Source organism: Sinohyriopsis cumingii, unplaced genomic scaffold (genome assembly GCF_028554795.1).
Source record: "Sinohyriopsis cumingii isolate HCF-2022 unplaced genomic scaffold, ASM2855479v2 utg000305l, whole genome shotgun sequence".
Taxonomy (NCBI): domain Eukaryota; kingdom Metazoa; phylum Mollusca; class Bivalvia; order Unionida; family Unionidae; genus Sinohyriopsis; species Sinohyriopsis cumingii.
The window spans coordinates 614,675-637,434 of NW_028315886.1; the positions used below are offsets into that span (position 1 = coordinate 614,675).

At 33.9% G+C, this 22,760-nt stretch overlaps 1 protein-coding gene across 1 annotated transcript in view; it reads left to right on the plus strand.

The window, feature by feature from the left end:
- Positions 1–22,760, plus strand: part of LOC149774367 (uncharacterized) — a 90,622-nt gene that overhangs the window by 10,179 nt on the left and 57,683 nt on the right. The window contains exons 3-4 of the mRNA XM_089945369.1: positions 15,949–16,782; positions 19,506–19,766. Coding sequence (XP_089801495.1) covers positions 15,949–16,782; positions 19,506–19,766 — 1,095 coding nt within the window. The remainder of the gene's footprint in view (positions 1–15,948; positions 16,783–19,505; positions 19,767–22,760) is intronic.

Sequence of the window (22,760 nt, forward strand, 5' to 3'; positions counted from 1 at the left end):
CCACCATCTAAATCATCAACTGATGGTGCTTCTTCGATATCAGTTATAAAATCAATAATATTATCACCGTTATTTATCAATGATGCATTTTCGCTAAAATCTTTCAGTACCTGATAGCATTGCTGATCATCAACAGATGGTACAATTAAATGTAACTTATCCCATTTCAACCATCTCATTATCAAATTCAACAACAACTGAGATTTTCCACTCCCAGATGGACCAATTATTATCATTCTTATAGAGTTTGGTAGCGCAGCGTGGTGTTTGACAGGTTCGTATTTTTTTGTGGCTGAAAAATCAATTACATTCATAATATAGTTATAATATGAATTTATATTGTGTGAAATGTAAAACTCGTACGCCAACAGAAAACCTAACCACGGTTGTCACGCGCAACAATAGATCAGCCGTTACTGGTACATGTACGAAATGTGGCATAAAGAAATTTAGATTTACTTCATCTGGTCAAAAACCAACAAAATCAGAAACAATTAGAAAAAAAACTTACGGAGGTGATATCACCGCAAAGTTGGCATTAATACCAGGATTTTTTTGGTCTAAGTCCCAAGGAGAAAAACATCTTCCCGGATATAATTACTGTGGGCCAGGAACACGACTCGATATCAGATTAAATAATCAAGATCATCCAAATCCTGGTGAGCATCCAATAAATTTAATCGATCAGGCATGTCTAGCTCAGATTGGCAAGCTGGTTAATTAATGCTGCAATTAAAAGCAAATTAGTTTTGGGTGCAGGTAATTAAATATTATGGAAGCACTTTATTATTCTCCGCTGGATTTTGGCGAGGTAAACCAGCTATTAAAAATCTCGCTAATGCTGCTCGAGTAAAACCGTGAACAGCTGCAGCGTAGTTATCCAAACAAGCTGTTTGGCAAATATATTTATCACCACCTAAACGAATTGAATATGCACATTTTGATGTTAGTGTTCCTAATGAAGTTCATCAGGCCGATACAATGTTTTCACCACATGATACCGTCGACGGTAACACCTACAAATATGTGTTAACGATAGTTGATATCGCAAGCAGATATAAAGAAGCTGAACCGCTGGTAACTAAAACAGCTACTGAAGTTGCTGACGTATTTAGACGAATTTATCAGCGAGGACCATTAACGTGGCCAAATTTACTTCAAGTTGATTCTGGGTGCAGTATCTTTTTTAATGAAACAAAATAATGTAACAATACGACGTGGAAAAGTTAACATCCACAACGACCAAGCAATTGTTGAACGATTTAATAAAACACTTGCTGAACGGTTATTTGGTTATCAATACGCGAGAGAATTTATTGAAGATAAACGATCTCAAGAATGGGTCACAAGATTACCGAGTGTTATAGCAGCAATAAATAATGAACCAACAAGAACAATATCAATGAAGCCAGCAATCGCTATCACAAAACAAATTATACCAATAAAAAGACGAGATTTCTCAACTCGGCCAGTATTAGGTGATATTATTATTGATATTTATATAAACCAGGTGAGGATGAGGGTGGCAGAAAAAGAGCAACAGATCCTATTTGGAGTACAACAGCACATAAAATATCCACCGTGACAAGATCTTCAGGTAGACCAGCAATTTATGTACTTGATTCACTTGCTCTTCAGCGCGGTTTTACTCGTGAACAATTACAAGTAATTCCCGCTGATACTCAATTACCACCTCAGCCACTTAGATAATCAATTCCACGTTGGTTACACTCCAAACACGCCAGAGTAACATTTTCTCGCGTATGATCTAAATGGTTATTTTTTCTTTTGACGGTAAATTGTCTTGAATCATATTTTTTATAATTCCAAGTCATAATACAATTACAACCGGTACAGTGATTATTTTGTTGTTGTCGAAGTGATATTACATCGTCGACGTTCAAATCAAATTCATAATTATTTTTTTATCAAATTGTTTATAACTGAATATTTTTTTCTTTATCATATAACCTTCATCGTCGCCTATTACTGATCCATCTAAAAGAATACGTTTCAGCTGTGATATTTTTCAAACCCTAGATACGGCTAAATAAACTAAATTAGACCATTGTATGCGGTCATCAACAATCCAAACCCGAGTATCAGTTATAGTTAATCCCTGCGAAGAGTGTATAGTCATAGCATATCCTAACGTCCAATGTGATTTTGTTGCGTTAATTGTTTCCTCAACAAAATTACGTCGACGGTAACAATATCATTTAATACAAGATTTTGTTTTTCTTGTCCTGGTACATCAACGTCAATATTTTGTCGCCGAGTATCCGCTGGTCGATAACATAACGGTACTTGCAACAATGGGGATTTTTTTATGTAACTGAAATAATTCTTGCTGAAGAGAATCACGAACTATTTTTCTACTAGCAACTATTAAATCACTTGGCGTCCATAAATCTAAAAAATCTTTCATTGGTGTTTCTGGAATTATTTCCCTCATTATACTGCACCGAGTTTTGTTAGATTTTAACCGAATTAGTTTTTTAAATTCACTTAACCGCTCATCAAGAGATCTATAATCGGTATTAACCTCTTCATAGTACTCAACAAAATTCTTTAACTGCTCATGGGGGGATTTTTCATCAATGGGATTAGGTTGACAGTGATCGATGCACATTATCACGGCGGTATTTTTCGCTGATAACCAACCAAGAAATACTTTAATATATCAAATGAAACAGTACAAATTTCATCCCAAATAATAACTATATTGATGCATTTATCACCCATTCGTGAGCAATTCCATGTTCCACCGCTATATCTGAAATAACTGGGATACGTACACGAATTAACGCCACGTTGTTTCATTTCACGCGCTAATATATGCGTTGGCGTTAACACAACAGCATCAGAGTTTTGAAATAATTCTATTATTCTTGTTGGTTTTCCTGATCCACCTGGCCCGTTCACGTAAACGGTTTTATATCTCGCGACGGGATCATGTATAGATGGTTCTGTTGAGATTTCTAATACAGTGCCAGAATAATATTTATCCTCCACGACAACATCAGCTGGTATACAATAGTTAAGAATAATTTCATCTTTTATTCTCCACGTGCTCCCTGAACCATCTCCGGTTAATTTCGTTAACTCCGATAGATGTTTTCTGTCGACGTAAAACGAATCAGTTGCCACTCTAACTGCATCATTGGGAAATGTATTTACCATCGAAAGTAAGTTTATACTCGTGTACGCCAACTATGATGATCTTAAATAAGTATACTGCGGTGATTCCCCATCATTGTAACTAACTACGGTGCCTAATTTTGTTTCGTCGGATAAATAAATACTTTCTCGGTTACAAAATACTCCTCTCTCGGCTGTATCAGCAATTATAAAATCTAATTCGGCTTCGTCCATGATTAATCTGCAGTGATGTCGTTGATGATCGTATGCGCCACCCTGAATGAATTTACCAATTATTTTTCTACATAAGTCTTTTACGTCATCATTTTCCGTTGGTAACCAAAGTTTATTCTGTTTTCGATACGAAATAATTGCTTCACTGACCGTCAACGACGTCAGTATCGCTGCATCTAATATATATCGTAATAACACTGTTGGAGCCCATTTTTGCTCTGAAAATTGTTTATCAAACCAAACATAACAGATTTTATGTAAATTATCAGCGAGTTTAAACTAAATAATACGGGCAAAACCTGTCAAAGGAAAATCTGGCAGCGGACCATTAATCGCAACACGAGTCATCTCGTCGCATGGATGTCCAAATTGTTCAAAGTATTTAGCACATTCGCCCATTCCTAAAAATCTTCCAGGATAACACGCTATCATGTCAAATGAAACCATATCAGCGTATTAATATTCCGTATTCCATAATCCGCCGTGACCGTACTCGATACAACTCGCTTGTACATCTTTTAGAAATTCTCGCCGCGTTGGCCTCCATGAGTTTTCTTCCCTGGCGGCGTGGGCGACAACTGATTGAACAGTAAAGCAGTTAATTAATAATTGTTGTGGATTTTCTGAATATTTTTCTGCTAATTCCTTCATTGCTTCATGTAATGATTCACTTCTATATACATCTCCGTTAGGTCGTACAAACTGATCGTATCGTTCATCGCTGGAAAATAACCAAACTGATACGGGATCGGATTTACTTATTTTATGAATAAAATCAAATATATTTAAAGTAGAATTTTCTACTGGGTAGAATTTAACACTACGATCTCGAGGAAATATTGTTACTGCGTTACTCCAAGCAGGAGAATTGTGATCAACAATTACGATAGGTGCTCCTTTAGATTTGTACGCGGATGAATATAAAATCACCCTCGATAGCGTTTTCACCATCATGGGAAATTTTAACATGATGCACCACGCAACTGATTCCGCCCAAGTATTTATTTTTTCTCGTCGTAAATCTGTTAAACCATTTCCGCGTTTTGTATTTGTAAAGTGTTCTATTACTCGTTCAGCTACACAATGTATCCTCGCCGACATTTTCATCAGCGCAAGTTTTTCAACGTCAGGTTTATCACGAAGCTGATAAACTCCATAAATGACAGTAGTAACAGGATAAGCGCGAACATAATACGGTTTATCAATTCATGTTAGTAATCCCGGTTTAGATTTTGCACTCACTACGACAGATTTGTTTCCACCAATTACCAGATCACGTTTATCACGAGTAATCCATACATCATTTTCATTATAAACTATGAACTTTATCCTAAAGATGTATTTGTTATCACCTAATAAATTAATTATTTTTTTACCTCGTATATCGTTCATGGTATTATCAAAGCCGTTAGTTTTCCACGTTGACCACACATGAGCTGTTCCATCATCGTAAAATTCCTTTTTTGCCCGATTTATTTCAGGTAAATCATATTCAGCTTCATCAAGGTCGAATAAATTCATTATTATATTTTAAACAGATATCTAAATAATAATGAATCAATGCAAATGGATAGTTGTTGGTTCATTTATTTGTTGCAATAAATCATGTCGAGGCGAATTTTGCGGAGAACATTTAGCGCGCATTCGTAAAATCGGTCCAGGACCAACTAGATGCATCAAATGTAGTATCGGAATACGGCGAAAAACACGAATTTGTGTAAAATATGGCGTAAAATGATATCGAGAACTTAAGCGATATTATAATAATAAAATCCGCTGATAGTAGTATCGCTATCAAATGTGAAGAAGATTATTTAAATAGATTTCAGACAAATTTCGATTTAGACAAATAAATAATTGTATATGGATACAATCTTCGAGAAACATCCAATCGTTGATAACTATGAAGCATCATGCGACGGCGTTGTCAGACACGTTAAATTAAAAAAAACCAGTTGGCTGCATCAATAGTTCTGGTTATATTAAATTTAGGACCGGAAATCATCCCAAAAAAGATTATTATAATCATCGATTTGTATTTGAGTGTTTCAACGGAACAATTGATAACGGTCTTGTGATTGATCACATTGACGGAAGTACACTTAATAATTCCATAGATAATCTTCAGGCGATTATTCAAAGTGAAATTTCTGCGCGGGGAAATACTGGTAAGCTTAAAAGTGTTGGAAAAAATCGGTTAAATCGGTGAATTTAAAGACCAGCGAAGAGATAGGATTTCTTTCGATGAACTCTGCTGGTAAATATTTTGGTATTCATTCTGCCTCAATACAAAGACATGCAGAAGGAACAACTAATTCAGCATTTTCATATAAATTTGGAGAGTGGATCAAATTTAGTTATATTCCGATAAAAAAATAAATGTCCTTTTTAATAAAACTAAAAAAATGATAATTTGTCAGGTTTTATCGGGTTTTTGTGTTACTTTTTTACGTGTACAACTATGACCATCATGGATTTTTCCCATCAAAATTATGGACATTTATGATATGAGTAAAGTGTCACTAAATACTTTTATTATTAGGATCGCACCAATAGATTTACGCTGAGTGTTTCCCCACGCAGATCAAGCAGATTTGCAGACTGATCAGTTAGACGAAAATTCATTCTTGATAATGAATTATTATGACATCTTAGATAAACCGGATTAATTGGTTCTTGTATCAGTAAAAACCCTGGTGGTTCTTTGGGTGAAAATGAATAAATAACAAACCCCTGCTGTGCTTGACTTGACACCGACGCGTCCGCGCTGTAACTGTTTTCGATAATATCGCAATTAAGATTAACCGCAACAACATTGGTCATATTTACAATTTCCGGTGAAATATGCCGGCCACCGCCAGATGGATCATTGTCACTTTTAAGAACAGATGCCGGAGGTAGAGATTTTGTCCAAGCATCATGTAACTTAGAAAATAACTCATCAATGGTGTCAGTGACGGATTTTTCTAATTCATCTGCGTTGTATCCAGGTAATTTAAAATTTGGTAGTATAGCCTCAATTAGCGAATACGCGGTTAAAAGTTTATGTTTATTATCTGATTTTTCATTAATTATCACGCGAATTAATTTCCTGTTAATTGTTTCCATGAGTTGTGCGAACATATTTAATGACATCACATGATTTTTAATGACATCACATGAAGTTGATACGTTAAAAATACTCTTGAAAATATTGACGCAGCAGCTGCAATTGTATTTTATGTCCTTCCTAGAGTTCTCATAACAACTTGTTTATATCGTTAATCTCAACAAATGTAGAAACAACCCCCTTATTGCTATTACACATCATATCATCTTTTACTCAAAAAATAAAATCGTAATAGTCAAAATCACCAACGATACGTAAATTTTTAAAAAGATTTACATTAAATCCAAAATATGATGTCCATGTCGTAACGTAATCAGATTTTTAGGTTCTGGTGGTACCGATGGTGCTGGTGGCGCGGCTTCTGGTCAGCCTAGTAAGGTTCTTATCGAACTCGCATAAATATCAACAACATAATCTGAACTTATTTCGATAATCGAAGTTAATGTTTGTTCGTGTGCAGATATCTTTATTCCGGGATCTTTTCCCGTTATATTTTTTATTCTTAGCGTTAACTCATCATTAATTTGCTCGATTTGGTAACCGCCTGTTGGTAATCCAACTACGTTCCAATCAGGTGTTCCGTCGGCTTTATTTTTATTAGCGAATACAAAAGAATTATTTGATAATAATCCTCCAAATGATCTAGATCTGATATTGGGCCAGCTGTGGTAAACTCGTAGCTGTGCGAGTGCAATTTCTTTGATAGAAACAGCTATTGGAAAATTAATACTAAATTCCGGATTAGTCGAACTTGCCGAGATCTTCGTTGTTTTTTGCGGAGTTGTGTTTGTTATGATGTGCTGAAGTAATTCTGTCATTATTATTATCCGTTACTTTAATCGTTTCGTAAATTTTTATCACTGTGGCAAATTCAGTATCAGATATAATTCCATCACTGAGACTCTCAGATAACAACGAAGATAATTTTGAATAAGCTGCTGTTACTGTATTTAGTTTATTTACGTAATCGGATAATTTTTCATTGGTACACGAAGATATTTTTTTTTCGTAATTATTATCAGCGTGGTTGGAAGTATCTTTGTAAAACATCATGCCAGGACCAGCCGATCTGGTAAAATCATCTGAATATCTCGCTAAACCTATAATTGTTGTAGCAACATCGACGTTATCGTTAATTGATTCAATTTCTTTTCCATCAATCATGTATGCTGCGCTCTTAAATAACGCCATAATACCATTATTGACAAATCCGACATTAAAATTAACTCCGTATTCGGTATTGTCAGTTTTTATAATTTCACCAACAACCTCAATAAATGCTTCACACGGCAGGAAATATCTACTCATGTCATGTACTTGTAATTCAATTTTGTTAACGCCATTTGGGTCTATTGCGTTATATGAATAATATTGATAATCGCTTACCGAGTCATCTTTACTTATTGGTTCATTCATGTCAAATGCCTCATTGGGTATGCGCTTAAACATTTTATTATAAAGATTATCTTCTAAAACGAAGACCGCTTCCTGAGATCATACTAGTATTTACCATTTCATCTTGCTGATTTATCAACGTTGTTAATTTTTTATTTGCTGCATCATTTATTATCTTGCTAACATCGTTGGGCATCACACCTGTACTCGGTAACTCAATAGTCTTTTTTTTCGACGTACTAAATTTAATATTCTGTCTTTGACAGCGCTTTATACCTTGCTGGCGGCAGCACCAATATCAGTTACGGCTTTATCACGAATAAAATTCATTGCTTTCATTGATAATTGTTTTGCAATTGGTCCGACTTTAGGAGCTATTCGCGTAACAAAACCTTTAATATCATCACCCAGTCCGTTTCCGTAAGCAATTTTATATACCGGTAATCGCGAGTTTACCACGCGGACCTGCACGGGTCTACGATTATTTTTGTGTATTATCATCTTATTTAATTATTTGTCTTTAACTAGTCGCTGTAATCGTCAGCAAGTTCATCAATTAAATTTCGATACACACTGATATCCATTATACCACCCTGAAATAATCTCAGGCAGATATAGGTTGCCTCGTTGGTTATTTCTGATGAATTATTTCCTGCTCGTTTTCCTCCAATAAGAACCTCCAACCGAGATACATCATTAACGACGCTATCGGGGCAGACAGAATTATAACCGCTACCGGTAGCACCAGGAGGTTCATCTGAGAAAATAGTTTTTAGTATATCAGGTTCTTCAGGAGATTGTGGTACATCTTGAAATTCTTCTTCTGGAGATTTTGGTCGTTGAGATTTTTTCCATAATATTTTCGCTTCTTTTCTGAATTGTTTATAATTCAAATCTTTTAAATCAACAATCGTTTTTTTAGAAGCAAAATATACTGCAGGAATCCAATTATCTTTTTTATTCTGTAAATGTATTCTGATTTTAAGTATTCATTTTTTTATCATATCCAAATGTAGCAACCTGAAGTAATTTATCCCTGTCCTCAAAAGTATCTAGAGTATCATCGGTAAATAAATGTGCAGGTGGTGGTAATTTTCCAGGTTGTTGTTCAGGTTGTGGAGAAGGTAACATTTGTTTTTGCTGTATTTGCATAGTTGGAGGTTGTTGTTGTTATGGAGAAGGTAATATTTGTTTTCGTTGTATTTGCACAGGTGGAGGTTGTTTAGGTTGTTGTTGTCGTGATATAATATATCTATCTATTGCATCATTATATTCAACAAATCTAAGATCATTTGCACTAGCTTGATTAGTTTTGTAATATACATTATATGTCCACTTGTACCACATTTCACGAGCAACTGGTTTATCGGCGTATTCAGGTTTTAAACTTGTTCTCGTTGATTAAATGTCTCCACGGCAAGTCCAGCAAGCATATTAATATTTTTAAATGATCTTATTCCGTTAATACTATCATCGGTATATTTATCAATTGCAACAACCCTAGCAACGGCTTGTTCCTCATCATCCTCGTCATCACCAGGTGCTTCTTCAATTTCAGTTTAAATTTTAGCTGCAGCCGCGGCTTTAGGGTTAGTTTGAGGCTTATATTTAATCTTAGATTTAGGTTCCAGTTTAAGTTTAGGTCTAGATGCAGCTACAGGAACAGGTGCAGGAACAGGTTGAGGTCGAGTTTGTTCTTCAATTGCTTTTAGCACCGGAAGAATACCACGTTTTCTCACATCGGGATCTTTAATATCTCCCAGAAGGATTTTTTTCAGTACTTGCAGTTATTGGTTTAAATAATTACTCAGCTGACACAGCAAAACCCTGCTTTGCATCTTCAACTGCTCGTATTTCTCGTTTAATTGATTCTGTCACGGGTAAATATTTTTGTATTGCTTCTAATCGTTCTCGTGCAAATCTGGTTCTAAGTGCTTGTCCAACAACCAGTTTGTTGATATATAATTTAGTTTTTAGTTTAATAATATATTTTTTTTTATTATTATAAAATTAAAAATCTTCGGCTAGAAAACTAATCACCACTACGGCAACAACGATGACAATACCTATAATTGTTCCTGGATTCTTTGACGATTTTTAATCATCGTGGAAACGTTCTATTTTGAAATTCAGCCCCGTTGCGAACATACTTTTCTGCAGGGCTTTTTTAATGGAAAAGCTGCTTGGTCGGATCGCCACCCCCCCACCCGTGCTAAAAGATTTACTGTATAATGTCGACAGGATTTGCAACTTTGTATCATTAATTATATAAACACTGTAGATAAATCCCAAGGAAAGTGCATACATACCCTTACGATGAACCGTATTCTTGCAGAATACTTGATGTAAGTTCAGTTTCAAGGTTTTCATCCAACCCAAAACCTTTTTCTCTCCTACCCCAGGTTACTGCATAGTTTTTCTGTTATGCATTAGAGCGGAGGGTGGGGTGGGGGTGGGGGTGGGGGTGTAACAGAAAACAGAAAAATGAAATTGTGTACCGTATTAAATTTATTTAGAAAACGGGATTATTAACCCTTTTTATCATTGTTTTCATACATCACTAACGATTAATGTGTGGAAATTCATCGTTGATCTAGATTTAATAGGTCACTTTTACTTAAGCGAGAATGTTTACATATCCGTATTATTGCACCAGGGGCGGTTCACAGTTTGATATACTAATAGTATTGGTATATGAATTTCTTTTAACCCAACACTTTAAATTACATATTATTTATAATGCATGTGGTATATATATATATATATATATATATATATATATATATATATATATATATATATATATATATATATATATATAACAAAGATTGTTAAATGACCCAAATCATGGGATGCTTTAGAATGCATCCATCCAACACAGCAATGATTTTAACGATTTTATAGCCTTACGATTTGGTGAAATTGAAGCAAGTTGTTTTGGAACAAAAAAAAAAATATATTTCCATGCTAGCCACACAGTAATGTCATTCTGCTTTACTGGTACTTAATACATGGAAAGGAAACATTTACCAAGGTGAAGTTAAGGGAATGTTAGTAATAGTGTAGCATACATATGCTGATTTTGCAGCCCAAAGGGAAACATTTTTGTTCCTAGAAAGTAAAATATGTGAAATTTGGTACGATACCATAAAATGTATTGAAATAATCCACCTATGTATACCAACATATATACCTTGCCTGCATCAAGTAATTGGTTTTAAACGGAGCCAACAGTTATTATCAAAAAAGTCAAATTGAATATTTTACTAAATGTGTACAAATTTGAATGGCATGGAAACCTATTCAGGTCATTCATATACTATAGTAAAATAAAATATGCTTATACATGTTATTTGTCTGACATAAGCGATTGCTGATTAACTATGTAAGTACATTTTATTGAAATAAACGTCATTAAAAGTTTTAAATAGGTGTGCAAATTAAATGACAGGAAAAGAATCACCTGAACTTAAACAGATATTAATGCCTACTGAATATATCTAAAATATCTGATATTGCCTGGTTTGATTAAATTTATTTTTTGTTTTTGTTTCTTATTTTTTAGTTTTTCTTGATAGATTGCTTACATGTAAATGAAAAAAAAGGTTTTGGTATTACAAAAATGTCCAATAATATTTTTATAAAAATGAAATGAATAGCTACAATGACTTCACCTTTTAATCAGATTATTTGTATGTTATACAAATGCCTTCTAAACTTCATTTTTCTGCTTCAAATGATTTTGACTTAATCTTTATTTCAAAGCTGTGTGCAACAATTCAAAGTTTCAACAGTTTAAAAATGGGTAAAAGATGAAAAATTACCAACAGGGCATGCAAGTCTAATCAGGTTATTTCATTTAATGTCAACCAGAAATGATTTTTACTAATGTTGCTTATAATGCTTTTCCAAACATATAAAAATGAAAAAATGTATGCAGATAATTTAAAAATAAGGTCAGTTACTGGAAGCAAATCAGGTTTTTGAACCACTCTTAATATATAAATATCCAGTTTGGTTTTGTCCGACTTAATGTTTGTTTTAAAAAGCATGCTTACAAGTTATAGCCAGATCATGAGATCTAAATTATGAGTGCAATTTATGTAATGCTTAGTACATATTATATTGAAACATATATAGTTTAATCATACAATTAATTACTGTTGATGCTTTTGTGGTAGTAGTAACTACTGTGTATTGCTAGAGATAAACACCAGAATGAGTCATTGTGAATTATGTATGTCAACAGAATGAAATGTCTTCCAAATACCCCCAATGAGAACAGTGGTTTGGGAAAAATGATGGAGTAAAACAACTTCCTTGAAAATAGCTACATTAATTAATGTTCTTTGTTTCTTCATAGCAAAGGTTTAGTAGGGCCAAATTCCATTGAGGTTCCTGTTATTAGTTAAAGTAAAAAATGCATACCCCACCAATAAAATGCCAACAACAAGCATGGTTGTCTCAGCTTATCTTTATTTTCTTAATGGTAAATATGACTGCAATTAATATATATGATAAGAATGTTATTGTGTGAAATACTTTTTATTGTTTGATTAGGTAATAAAATATTTAATAACATTAAAGTTCTCTAACAGACCATATGGTCTCCACAAGTGTTAATTGGTAACCTGATTTGTACTAATAAGACTTATGTACTACTGAGTTGATTTCAAGTTAAAATATCATTTTATTTTATGGATAAGACAAATTTATCATCAAAAAGTACATATACAGTTTTTTCCATTCCTCCATGTCAATGTATCATTATTGGAAAATGTTATCTAACTTCATCACTGCTGATAACAAGCATGTTACATATTTACTGGAATGGAAGGGTGGTGATGGTAAATGATATTATGTTAAATGGACTTCTTCAATTGGATTGGGGAAAGAGGGTAATTCATTTAATCAACTAGTCCAAAAATAATGCCAAAAAAAAAACTTGTATCAAAGTATTATGTACCTATGTTTTGATTAGAATTGGCAATGGAATTGTATTTAAAACATAGTATCTGACAGTAAGCTATTTTTAGAACAGTTTGGAGTGGAGATTGGAGAGGAGATATTCCCTAGAGGGTACTCTTCTTTGCTACAATGTGTGGAAATTCATTCACAAACAGTATATAAAACATACACACTATTAACCTCTCTTTGATGAGATGTTGTGGTTCGAAAGCCATTTTTCAGTACGAGATAGACAATATGTGTTGGCCATTATAACTAGTGCAGGACGAACTTGGGTAAACTCTGGTAAAACCCACTAACCAACCAAAAGCTACTGGCACGATTTCTCACATACCCACATTAGTCGAGTCAGAGATTCATACATAAATGGACAGAGATAAGATGGCAGTGATCGGTAATGGAGAGCTATGTAGGTAACTCAGCCACCTGGGGTCATCCCACTGGTCTCCCTTGATTAAGATTGATACAATTTGCACATGAACTTAAATAAATATGACAATACTTTAAGTGATTTCATTTGGGGAAGACTGAAAATTTCTTTGGAATAAATCTTAACGAAGTCAAAGTACAATAATGGTAAGGGTTGTAAAACGGCACGGGCACTTGATTCCGGGGGTAAACTAATGTGCTCACTCACCAATTAACTGTTAATTGGTGAGTGTACACATTAGTTTACCCCGAAATCAAATGCCTGTGTAAAAAAGCACCAATAAGCCACAGGGACTCCAGTTATTATTAGAATATAGTACGTGGTTTTAAGATATTCTCGTAGCTGTGCTCGCCCAAGTCACTAAAATATTAAAAGCATTTAATACGTGGAGAAACGTCTAAAGGGTATAAGAATCTAACCCGTCTTTTTAGTAAGCAAATTTGAAATCGTTGACAACTTTCACATGCGCTGCTGCACACTTTATGCTCTTAGTGCAACATAAGCATTCTATGCATGAATGTGCAGTTTTATAATTTATAATATAAATGATGAACAATCGAAATCAATTTTTCTATTGAGATGGTATGAACAAACCTGTGCTTGAAGTGTGCTACTAAAGACGACTACCATTTTTGAAAAAGCGTCGGCTAAACCACCAAATAGTCATGTTCTTGGTTATTAACCTTTGATTCAATATGGCCCGGAGGTTCCAATGACCGTATGTTGTGTATTAATGCGCTGTAAGACGCCCAATGTTAATGAAGTGCGAGCTACGAGGAACGCGTAGCTGGATTTTGTAGCAGACGACAGGAATCATGGAGAGTACAGAAGTTTACATGCAAACAGGACTTTTCTTTGAAGTAGTCAGGGTAGTATATACATGTAAAGCTGAACATCATTGGCAAATACTGGAGGATGATATATCCTACATATTTTTCGATTATTTTATTTTTATTTTACAAACTATTGTTTTAAATTCCACGGGTAATATTAGGGCTGCGTGTTACCGTCAGTAAAAGAAAATATATGGGCTACACCCATTTCCATTATATTAATTTTTAGAAGGAAATGAGTGTTTTCAGTAACTGTCCTCTTTTCACTGACATTAACTGGTGCCTTAAATGAATGCAGATTTTATTTCACTTTCGAAAGAAAAAGTTCACGGGTTTTACATATTTTTTTTACGGATAATTAGTTCATCATTCGCATGATATTCTATCCTTCAAGTAATTTTTCCCTGGTTCTTTGAAATAGAGTTTCAATTTACTGTCATACCTTGTGCATGATTTTATTTGATGATTTGATTTTATTTGGCAATTTTACCTAAGAACAATCAACAGCTTGAATTTTGTATATGTTAAACATCTATCATAATCTTAGCTTGTTCCAGTTTTGACAGAAAGCCTGAAAATTGAACATAATAATGGGTAGGTCTAGATCCCGTGGATAAGAACTGACCTATATGCAAACATTAGTTGTGTTTGTCTTTACATTTGTATTTCATTACCAGCTAGTAACGTTATGCCATTTGTATGTAGTTATAAGGTGGGAAATGCTTATAGCTCAGTTTACAGGAGTCAGGGCTATTTCGGTTGCATATTTAATTTTAATTTTCATGCATTCTGTATGTATATTGTGTGGATCTCAATGGTTTCCAATATGTCATGAAGTCTCTTTATAAGTAGAAATTGACCATAGTTGTAAATGCTGGTTGTACGTGTAAATTTGTTTTTTCGTGCCAAATAAATGTGTATTATGCGTATAGGGAGGGTTTCTCAATAATTTCTATGATATGACCCAGGGGATGACTTTTTTTAGGGTGGGGATAGACCCCGGGCTATCACATCATGATGTCTCGTATTGATACATGGGCCATAAATCACATATGTCAACGTCTCATGCGTTACTTGAAATTTATGTAAATTCACTGCCACCTGTTTATCCCTCCTTTACTTTGACCGATGCTATTTTTCAGGTTATTTTATAATCAAGCATATTGTCATATAATATTTACATCAGACTGAAGTAGCAGATATCTTACTCGATTACCGTTTATTTACTACTGTCTTTCTTTCTCAAATAAGCCAGGTTTGAGCATCAGATATAAATATTTGCCTGTTGCGAGTGAATAACGGATATATTTCATCTCGTGGACAAAAAACTTGTTATTTTTTAGATTCGCCGCTGGTGAAAGTACAGAGTTTTTTACACACCATATGAAAGATATCCGTTATTCACTCGTTTGAAGCAAATATTATCTATCTATTGACTGAAAGTGAGAAGAAAAAAAACACGTATTTCACTTTACTCAGTAGTGACTTATTAAAGTTATTAATTGAAAAAATCCATTAAGTGTATTCCTTGCAGATACGAACATTATGACATTATTATTAGTAGTAGTAGTAGTAGTAGTAGTTGTTGTTGTTGTTATTTTTGTTGTTGTAGTTGCAAAACAATATGAAATAGCAACTATGATAATAGCAACAATAATACAAATAATACGACTATTACGATAATGGTGGTGGTGGCTACATTTAGGATAGTAGACTACTGTTTAGATCAGAAATGAGTGAATAGATGTTTACACGTTTATTTTGCATGGTTTACTAAAAGTATATATGTCTGTATTTTGTGTATTCCGTTTCCTTACGTCTGAAATTTTTATCCACAGCCGGCCGTAAACCCGTCTACAATGGCGTTGTGGTGACAGAAGACATATTGCTGGTCATAGAGTTTCGTGAGAGGAATCTCCATCTTTACAGACTTCGTGACGGCAAACTGTCAACATCACACAAACTGGAGGACGATCCCACAGGTGTCTGTCTTTTTAACAAGACGGAAGTTGCTGTGTATCTGTCAGACAGTACGATTGTAATCATGTCATTGAAATCTATACATGACGTAAAACAGGTCAAAACATTAAAAGTAAGGACAGGATTTGATAGATGTGATTCAGTGGCAAAATTGAATTCAGACAAACTGGTTGTCAGCGGTTGGAAATTGGACGACGGCATGTTTTACTGGTGTGTTGTAAACCTTACAGATGGACGTGTAGACTCAGCTCACAAGGTCTGTCAAGGGGACATTTTTAGTAGTAGTGTTGGAGACTTTGTTAGTGTTAGTCAAGGGGGCTGGATTGCTAATGTTAGTCACTTGGCCGTAAAAGGCAACACTGTCTACATCTCGTGTTGGACTGGTGACTACACTACTGGTGGTGTGTATGCATATGATATTTCTAATCCACACACACCAAAGTTTCTGCATCAACATATTGGATTTAGACCGACCTCAATAATGGTTGATAGGAGGAATTTCATTTACGTGTGTGACGAGTACTCTAACATCATTCATCAGCTGACACACAGCGGTCAACTAGTGACCATACACACAGTGTCATCAAGGCCTTATGGAATATTCTATGATGACCAGCATGGAGTTATGTACACCACAAGCTTTGACAGTAATGCGATTACAGTGTACAGACTGGAGTATTCACATCAACCAGGTATGAATGATTTCAATTTACCTCTGAAAACAATATGTATGAATTATAAATGTTACAATTTAACTTTATTATAAGACAAACATGTTTTAAAGAGGTAAAATAAATTAAAAATGAAATAAATTAATTTTTATCGTCATGATTCCAACGTACGTCAGTCATGATCTTTAGGAATCTTTATTGATTTTAAGTATAAATAAAATATTATTCGTTCATTTAAAATTTAATACTAATATACATGTACTCAATTCCATTAAGTCCTGATTATTAAGTGATATGCACCTTGTTTGTCATCACAAAATTTTCATATAAACATTTTAAATATATACTGGTTGTGTTAATGGCGGCTGGCTAGTACAGTCGTAACTGTCATTCAAGAGTAATAAACTGTTATCCCAGAAGGTGGCGCTTTCATTGATATATCCTGGCACGCGACCTTGAATCAGGTTTAGACCGGATCAACCATTTAGTGTTATAGCGTTCAAAATTCCCACGTATTCTGATATAGTTTTCTTTTTAAATTTTTAATTTTTATATAGCATTCGTGTTTATGGAACGATTGTATACTGATCTTATAAAGATATTTATCAACTAGAAAAAAAAATAATGTTTAATCGCAATGGAAATATATGTTTAATCAAATTCTTCAATTTTATTGTGATATGTAGAGTATAACAGGGGACCAGTCTAATGTTTGCTATACCATATTTGGCTGTTTTACAATACGTTATTCAATGCGCGCCATATTTACTAGGATATGTTTACATTTCCAAAGGATGCAATGACTTTATATGGACACTGAAAAGACAAGGCTGTAAATGTATGTACTTTTTAATTGGGCGAATACGGAGGATAATTCAGATAGAACATGTCATATGATGCATATATACGCTACATGTTCATGTCTCGGCACCAAAATTCGGCAATAGTGTTATTAAGAAGACTGGTCTGGCTCCATACCATTATGTATCATGCCCCATCACCGGTCTTCAAAAGTATTTACATGGCATAGTTATCAACAAAATGATGACTGTTTTAGCTTCATAAACCTTAGAAACCATGTTACCTTCTGCATTTTTGTTTTAATTTGTGAAAAAAGAAACTCGTTAATGGCATGCAAAAAATAGTTACTTTTGATGTACTTAATTCACAAACATTTGAAATGTGTAATTATGAATTTTACAATAATGTTATGCATCTGTTCTTATTCAGCAACCGTTATTTTGGATTATTTAGTATGTAATTAAACAAATAAAGTATTTTATTTAAGATTTCATTTTTATGATTTAGAGAATTTTCTTACTGTGATTTGAGTTTCGTACACTATTTTGATTATGCTTGTTATAACAGCTGGTATATTGCATGTTGAATACATCAGTCCCACAGTCTTTTGTCCCATAAATCAAACTGCCAAATCTGTATTGTTACTGATGGATGTGTTGTGGACTTCATTTAGTTATCAATATAGGTGTGTGAACATGCACCTGAGATGTAATGTATATAAAAATAGCCTTTTTCCTTTAAGGACAATGATAAGAGCCCCAGTGGAACTTGGGCACTAATATCAGTAACAATCACCACATGGGCTTGTATAGTAGCATATAATTTACCCATAAATTATACATGCACTATATACAGTACTACTATAATAGTAGTATAGTACATGTATGATTTATAGGTAAAGTTTAAGCAACGATACGAGTTCCTATGGTACCTAAACATAAATCATTTGATAAACATTTGATATAAATGTAACGGTTTATCAGTTGGGAATACAGAGCTCAGAAGTAGCTGGAGAGTATCCATATCTTTTGACTTTATTTAACAGTTGAATTCTCAAAAATGTAGTTTTTTTTTTCTATCCCATGATACAACTAGGCCAATTTCAGTAATGCAATCTTCTTAACTCTGTGCTTAAGAAAGAAATGTAAAGTTTCTAATTAGTGTGAATGGATAAAATATTTTATGAGTTGCTTTAGCTCAGTGTTACAGCTCAAGTTTTTTTTGTACCGATCTAAATGACATTGATATGAGGCCATATTCTAGTGACATTTTGATTAGCCAATCAGATTAGTGCTTTCACTTATATTAAAGTGAAAAACTTCACTTGGAATGGTAAACATTTTCCTTAACATAAAATACAGTGTTTGATTGCTATTAACTAATGAAAATGAAACTAAATGTCTGGCAGACCAGGAACCTTTGTTGGTGCCTCTCAGGTTACTAATAACATATAAATGGACCTGGAATACCAAAGTTGGCAGAAACAGGAACCTTTAGGTTGGGCTATGCAGTTTTGTAACTTGTTTTGGATTTAATTTTTCAAGAAAAAACTGATCATTGCTGTTGAAAACCAGACACTAGGTATATGTAGGAATTATTAAAATAAATTTAAATTCTCTTTATTGTTTGGTGTATGAGTGTGATGGGTATAATTTGTTTTTGACAAGATAAGATATGCCTTGCTTTAGATGTGTCCTTTCAAACAACTGCTAGCTCTGCTTTGCCATTTTTATTTCCCGAACTTCAGAGATAACATGGAAATAAAAAGATCATAACTTTGTTTTTAAAACAGTTTATATAATCTTATTTTTCATTGTACTTTTAGAAGCTGGTACTGCCTACTAAGGTAAAAATTAATTCTCCTATTTTAAAATAACTTAAGTTTGTGAATTTTGGACTGCAATGTTGGAACTATTTATGTAACTTATCAATCATTTGCACAGGTATTCCAGTAGAAATTTTAAACATGGATGACAGATCCATCCAACTTTTTGAAGAGGCTCTAAAAGATGGAAGGGAGGCAGTATACAGCATACGAATTATGGTTGTCGGACACATTGGTGTAGGCAAGACCACCCTGGTCAAGCGACTTCTTGGGGAGGAAGTAAACATTTCTGACAGATGTAGTACAGAGGGCATAGATGTCTATGTCAATTGCTGTGATGTTTCTTTATCGACCTGGGAATGGACAAGACGAACACAAGGTATATGCATATACACAATCATAAAAGATCCTGTTATGTATTTATACCTAGGCTGTGAAGTGAAATTTATCATGTTATGCTGTAGTCTGTCCATTCTAGTGTTGTGTGATTTTACTTCATGCTAACTCATGTATAGGAAGCTGTTTGTGCACAAGTTACATATTTACTTTTAATTACAATTGCCTTACAGTATAACACTACATTGTTTCATAATTTTAAGGATTATGCTTGTTAGAAAATCTTAAGAGTGTATGACTGTGCTTGTATTGGCAGCATCAGAGTAAATGCCTTTCACAAAAGCTACAAGCCATGTTTGATTATGTTTGATGCCTTTCTGATTCAATTTATTTATTTATAAATATACCAGCTGGCTGCTCAGCCATGGTTATTATCTAGATGTGTTAAAAAAGCTTGCTTAAGTACTCTGAAGCTATCTCTATAAGTATTAAAATGGATTAGGCATGGTATATTTCCAAGTTTTATTTTTGTGCCTTGTAATTCAATCGGAAAGGACATAAGATGAGAAAGAGAGCATAAATTGTAAAATAAAGCTTGAAAATGAAACTATTGTTAAATAACTCAGTTTAATATTAAATAAGTAAATGCAGGGGCACAAATCACATGGTTCATACCAGTCCTTACAAATTGGAAGTATGCTTACTTTTTATTAAATCATAGTAAGACCAGAAGACGTGCTTACTTTGGAAAAAAAAAGACAAGTCATCCAAAAGTCCATAGTTTTTATTTCTTAATTTTTTCATCATTAATATCAGCTTTATCATGACAGTTACTCTGATATATTTGTGTATCTCATGATGAACAAAGAACTCATTGGAAGCAGGAAATATGTCAGTATACCAAACAGTGTACCTCGAAAGAATCCATAGACCCTTTCAGAATAGAGGTAATAAATTGATCAAGTTTTGATGATGTTTGGATCTTACATTCAAGACATGTTTCATTACAAATTTCTTACCATGGACCTGTATTTTCATAAAATGGCTTGTGCCATGAAGTCAGGATTTGTTTACAGAAATTACATGGGAGGTGAATCTGTCCATTGCTTGTTGGAGTATATTGTTCATAACGTAAACTTGCTACAAGGAGATGGTGAAGTCAGTATTGCTTCATGACCAGATTGACTCTCTCCACATAAACTTCTATTTGTTATACAGAAATGGAATGCTGATTTTCTTGAGGGTTAGTTGGTATCCATTGACCCTTTATTTTTCTAGGGCCTGTGTGGGCAACCTATTTTTCAATGTAGCCACAGGTATGGTAAATGAGAAGTGAAAATAAGCCACACCATGCAAGAACTGAGCCAACCGTTCTTGTCCAATTTGCCACTTTGCAACATGGTTACCCACACTGGCTCAAATGGTCAGTTGTAAGTTACAGGCCCAAGTACTATGAAAGTAATTAACATTAATTGGCAATTATAATTTTGTAATGATTTAAATTTATTTACGATATTTAACTAAATTGTAATATATCACTTTATCATTGAAAATGATATAGTCTTGAAAACGGTGAATATGTAATAAATACATATAAATATCAGAAGGTTTATAACTATTGCAAATAAAACAACTTTTTGACCTCAAAATTGATACGCCGAGTGAAAGCCATCAACAATATGTGGACAGTGTTAGAGATGTAGAACTAATGTTTATTTTTTATTGTACAAAAAACATTTTAAAAATTGTTTCAGTCAGTAAATGTTGGAAAAGTCCACTTATTATGTGGAAACTGTTTGATTTTCAGTGGCCCTGACATTAGCTTTTGAGCCCCAAAATGATTACTTTCCAATCACAAGTACTAGCCATCCACACAGTGTTGGTACTGTATATTGTACAGAACTTGAGTTACTAGCAGAAACCAGCTTTCTTCCATCGTATGACAGAAACCAACTTTCTTTCGTCATATGACAGAAACCAGCTTTCTTCCGTCATATGACAGAAACCAACTTTCTTCCATCATATGTCAGAAACCAACTTTCTTCTGTCATATGACGGTGACTTTTTATAACCATAAATCAATATAATTCTGATATTCACCTTTGACTGTATTGTATGCTTGTAACACAGTTATCTGATGTTGTTTGTATTTTATCTTTTAGTGTGCTTTTTCCTTTGATGTGCATAAATGTATAGGCTGCTTTCATCCTGTATGCACCTTTTGGCTTTTAATCACCCTCTGTTGCATGCTAACCTGCTTTGTAACATAGCTATATGGTGAGTGGTATCTGTACTAACACCATATAAGCCATTAACCAGGCAACTTTATCTACAGAAAGACCTGGGGGTTCGTGTTAGAAGAATTGCACTGAATGGTTTTTGTGTGAACATCAGTATTTTTGTTTTATGAGTGTTAGCTTGCTTAAACACCAAGAAACATATTTCTTCCTGAATAGATTTTATTAAATACAATTTAGATATTAAATCTATAGTCCAATCTAGACTTTCCCTCCCCATCTAAGGTTTGAAGCTACCACAACTTTTGAAGTATCCTTATACACCATTAACAATAGATTCCTCATCTTGGGAATGTGATGAATGAAGGGCATTCATTCGAATGTGAAAATATCCCTCATCCATTACATTGCTAGTAATGCTGGTATATCCCTCATCCATTACATTGCTAGTAATGCTGGTATGAGGGATCCATCATTTTCATAGCCAGCAAAGCTGTTAGAGTAAAATTAGCATACTTCAAAGTGATCCACTTTTTACTTCAGTTATCTATCAGTGTCTGACACCTCTTAAAGTACTCATCATTTTCTTCATCTTGTAAATAGTACAAAGGCATAGGGTTCTTATTTAGTAAGTTTTTTCATAACAATGACAAAGGTTTTCAAACTCTCACAACAATTATTTTGGTTGTCGAGAGATAAATTTCGGGTAAAAATATGAATATACAGTATTTGTCTTTCTCAAGTTGTATAAGTTCTGATTCCACTCTTTTGAAATACCTCATATGGGATTTAAATATCAT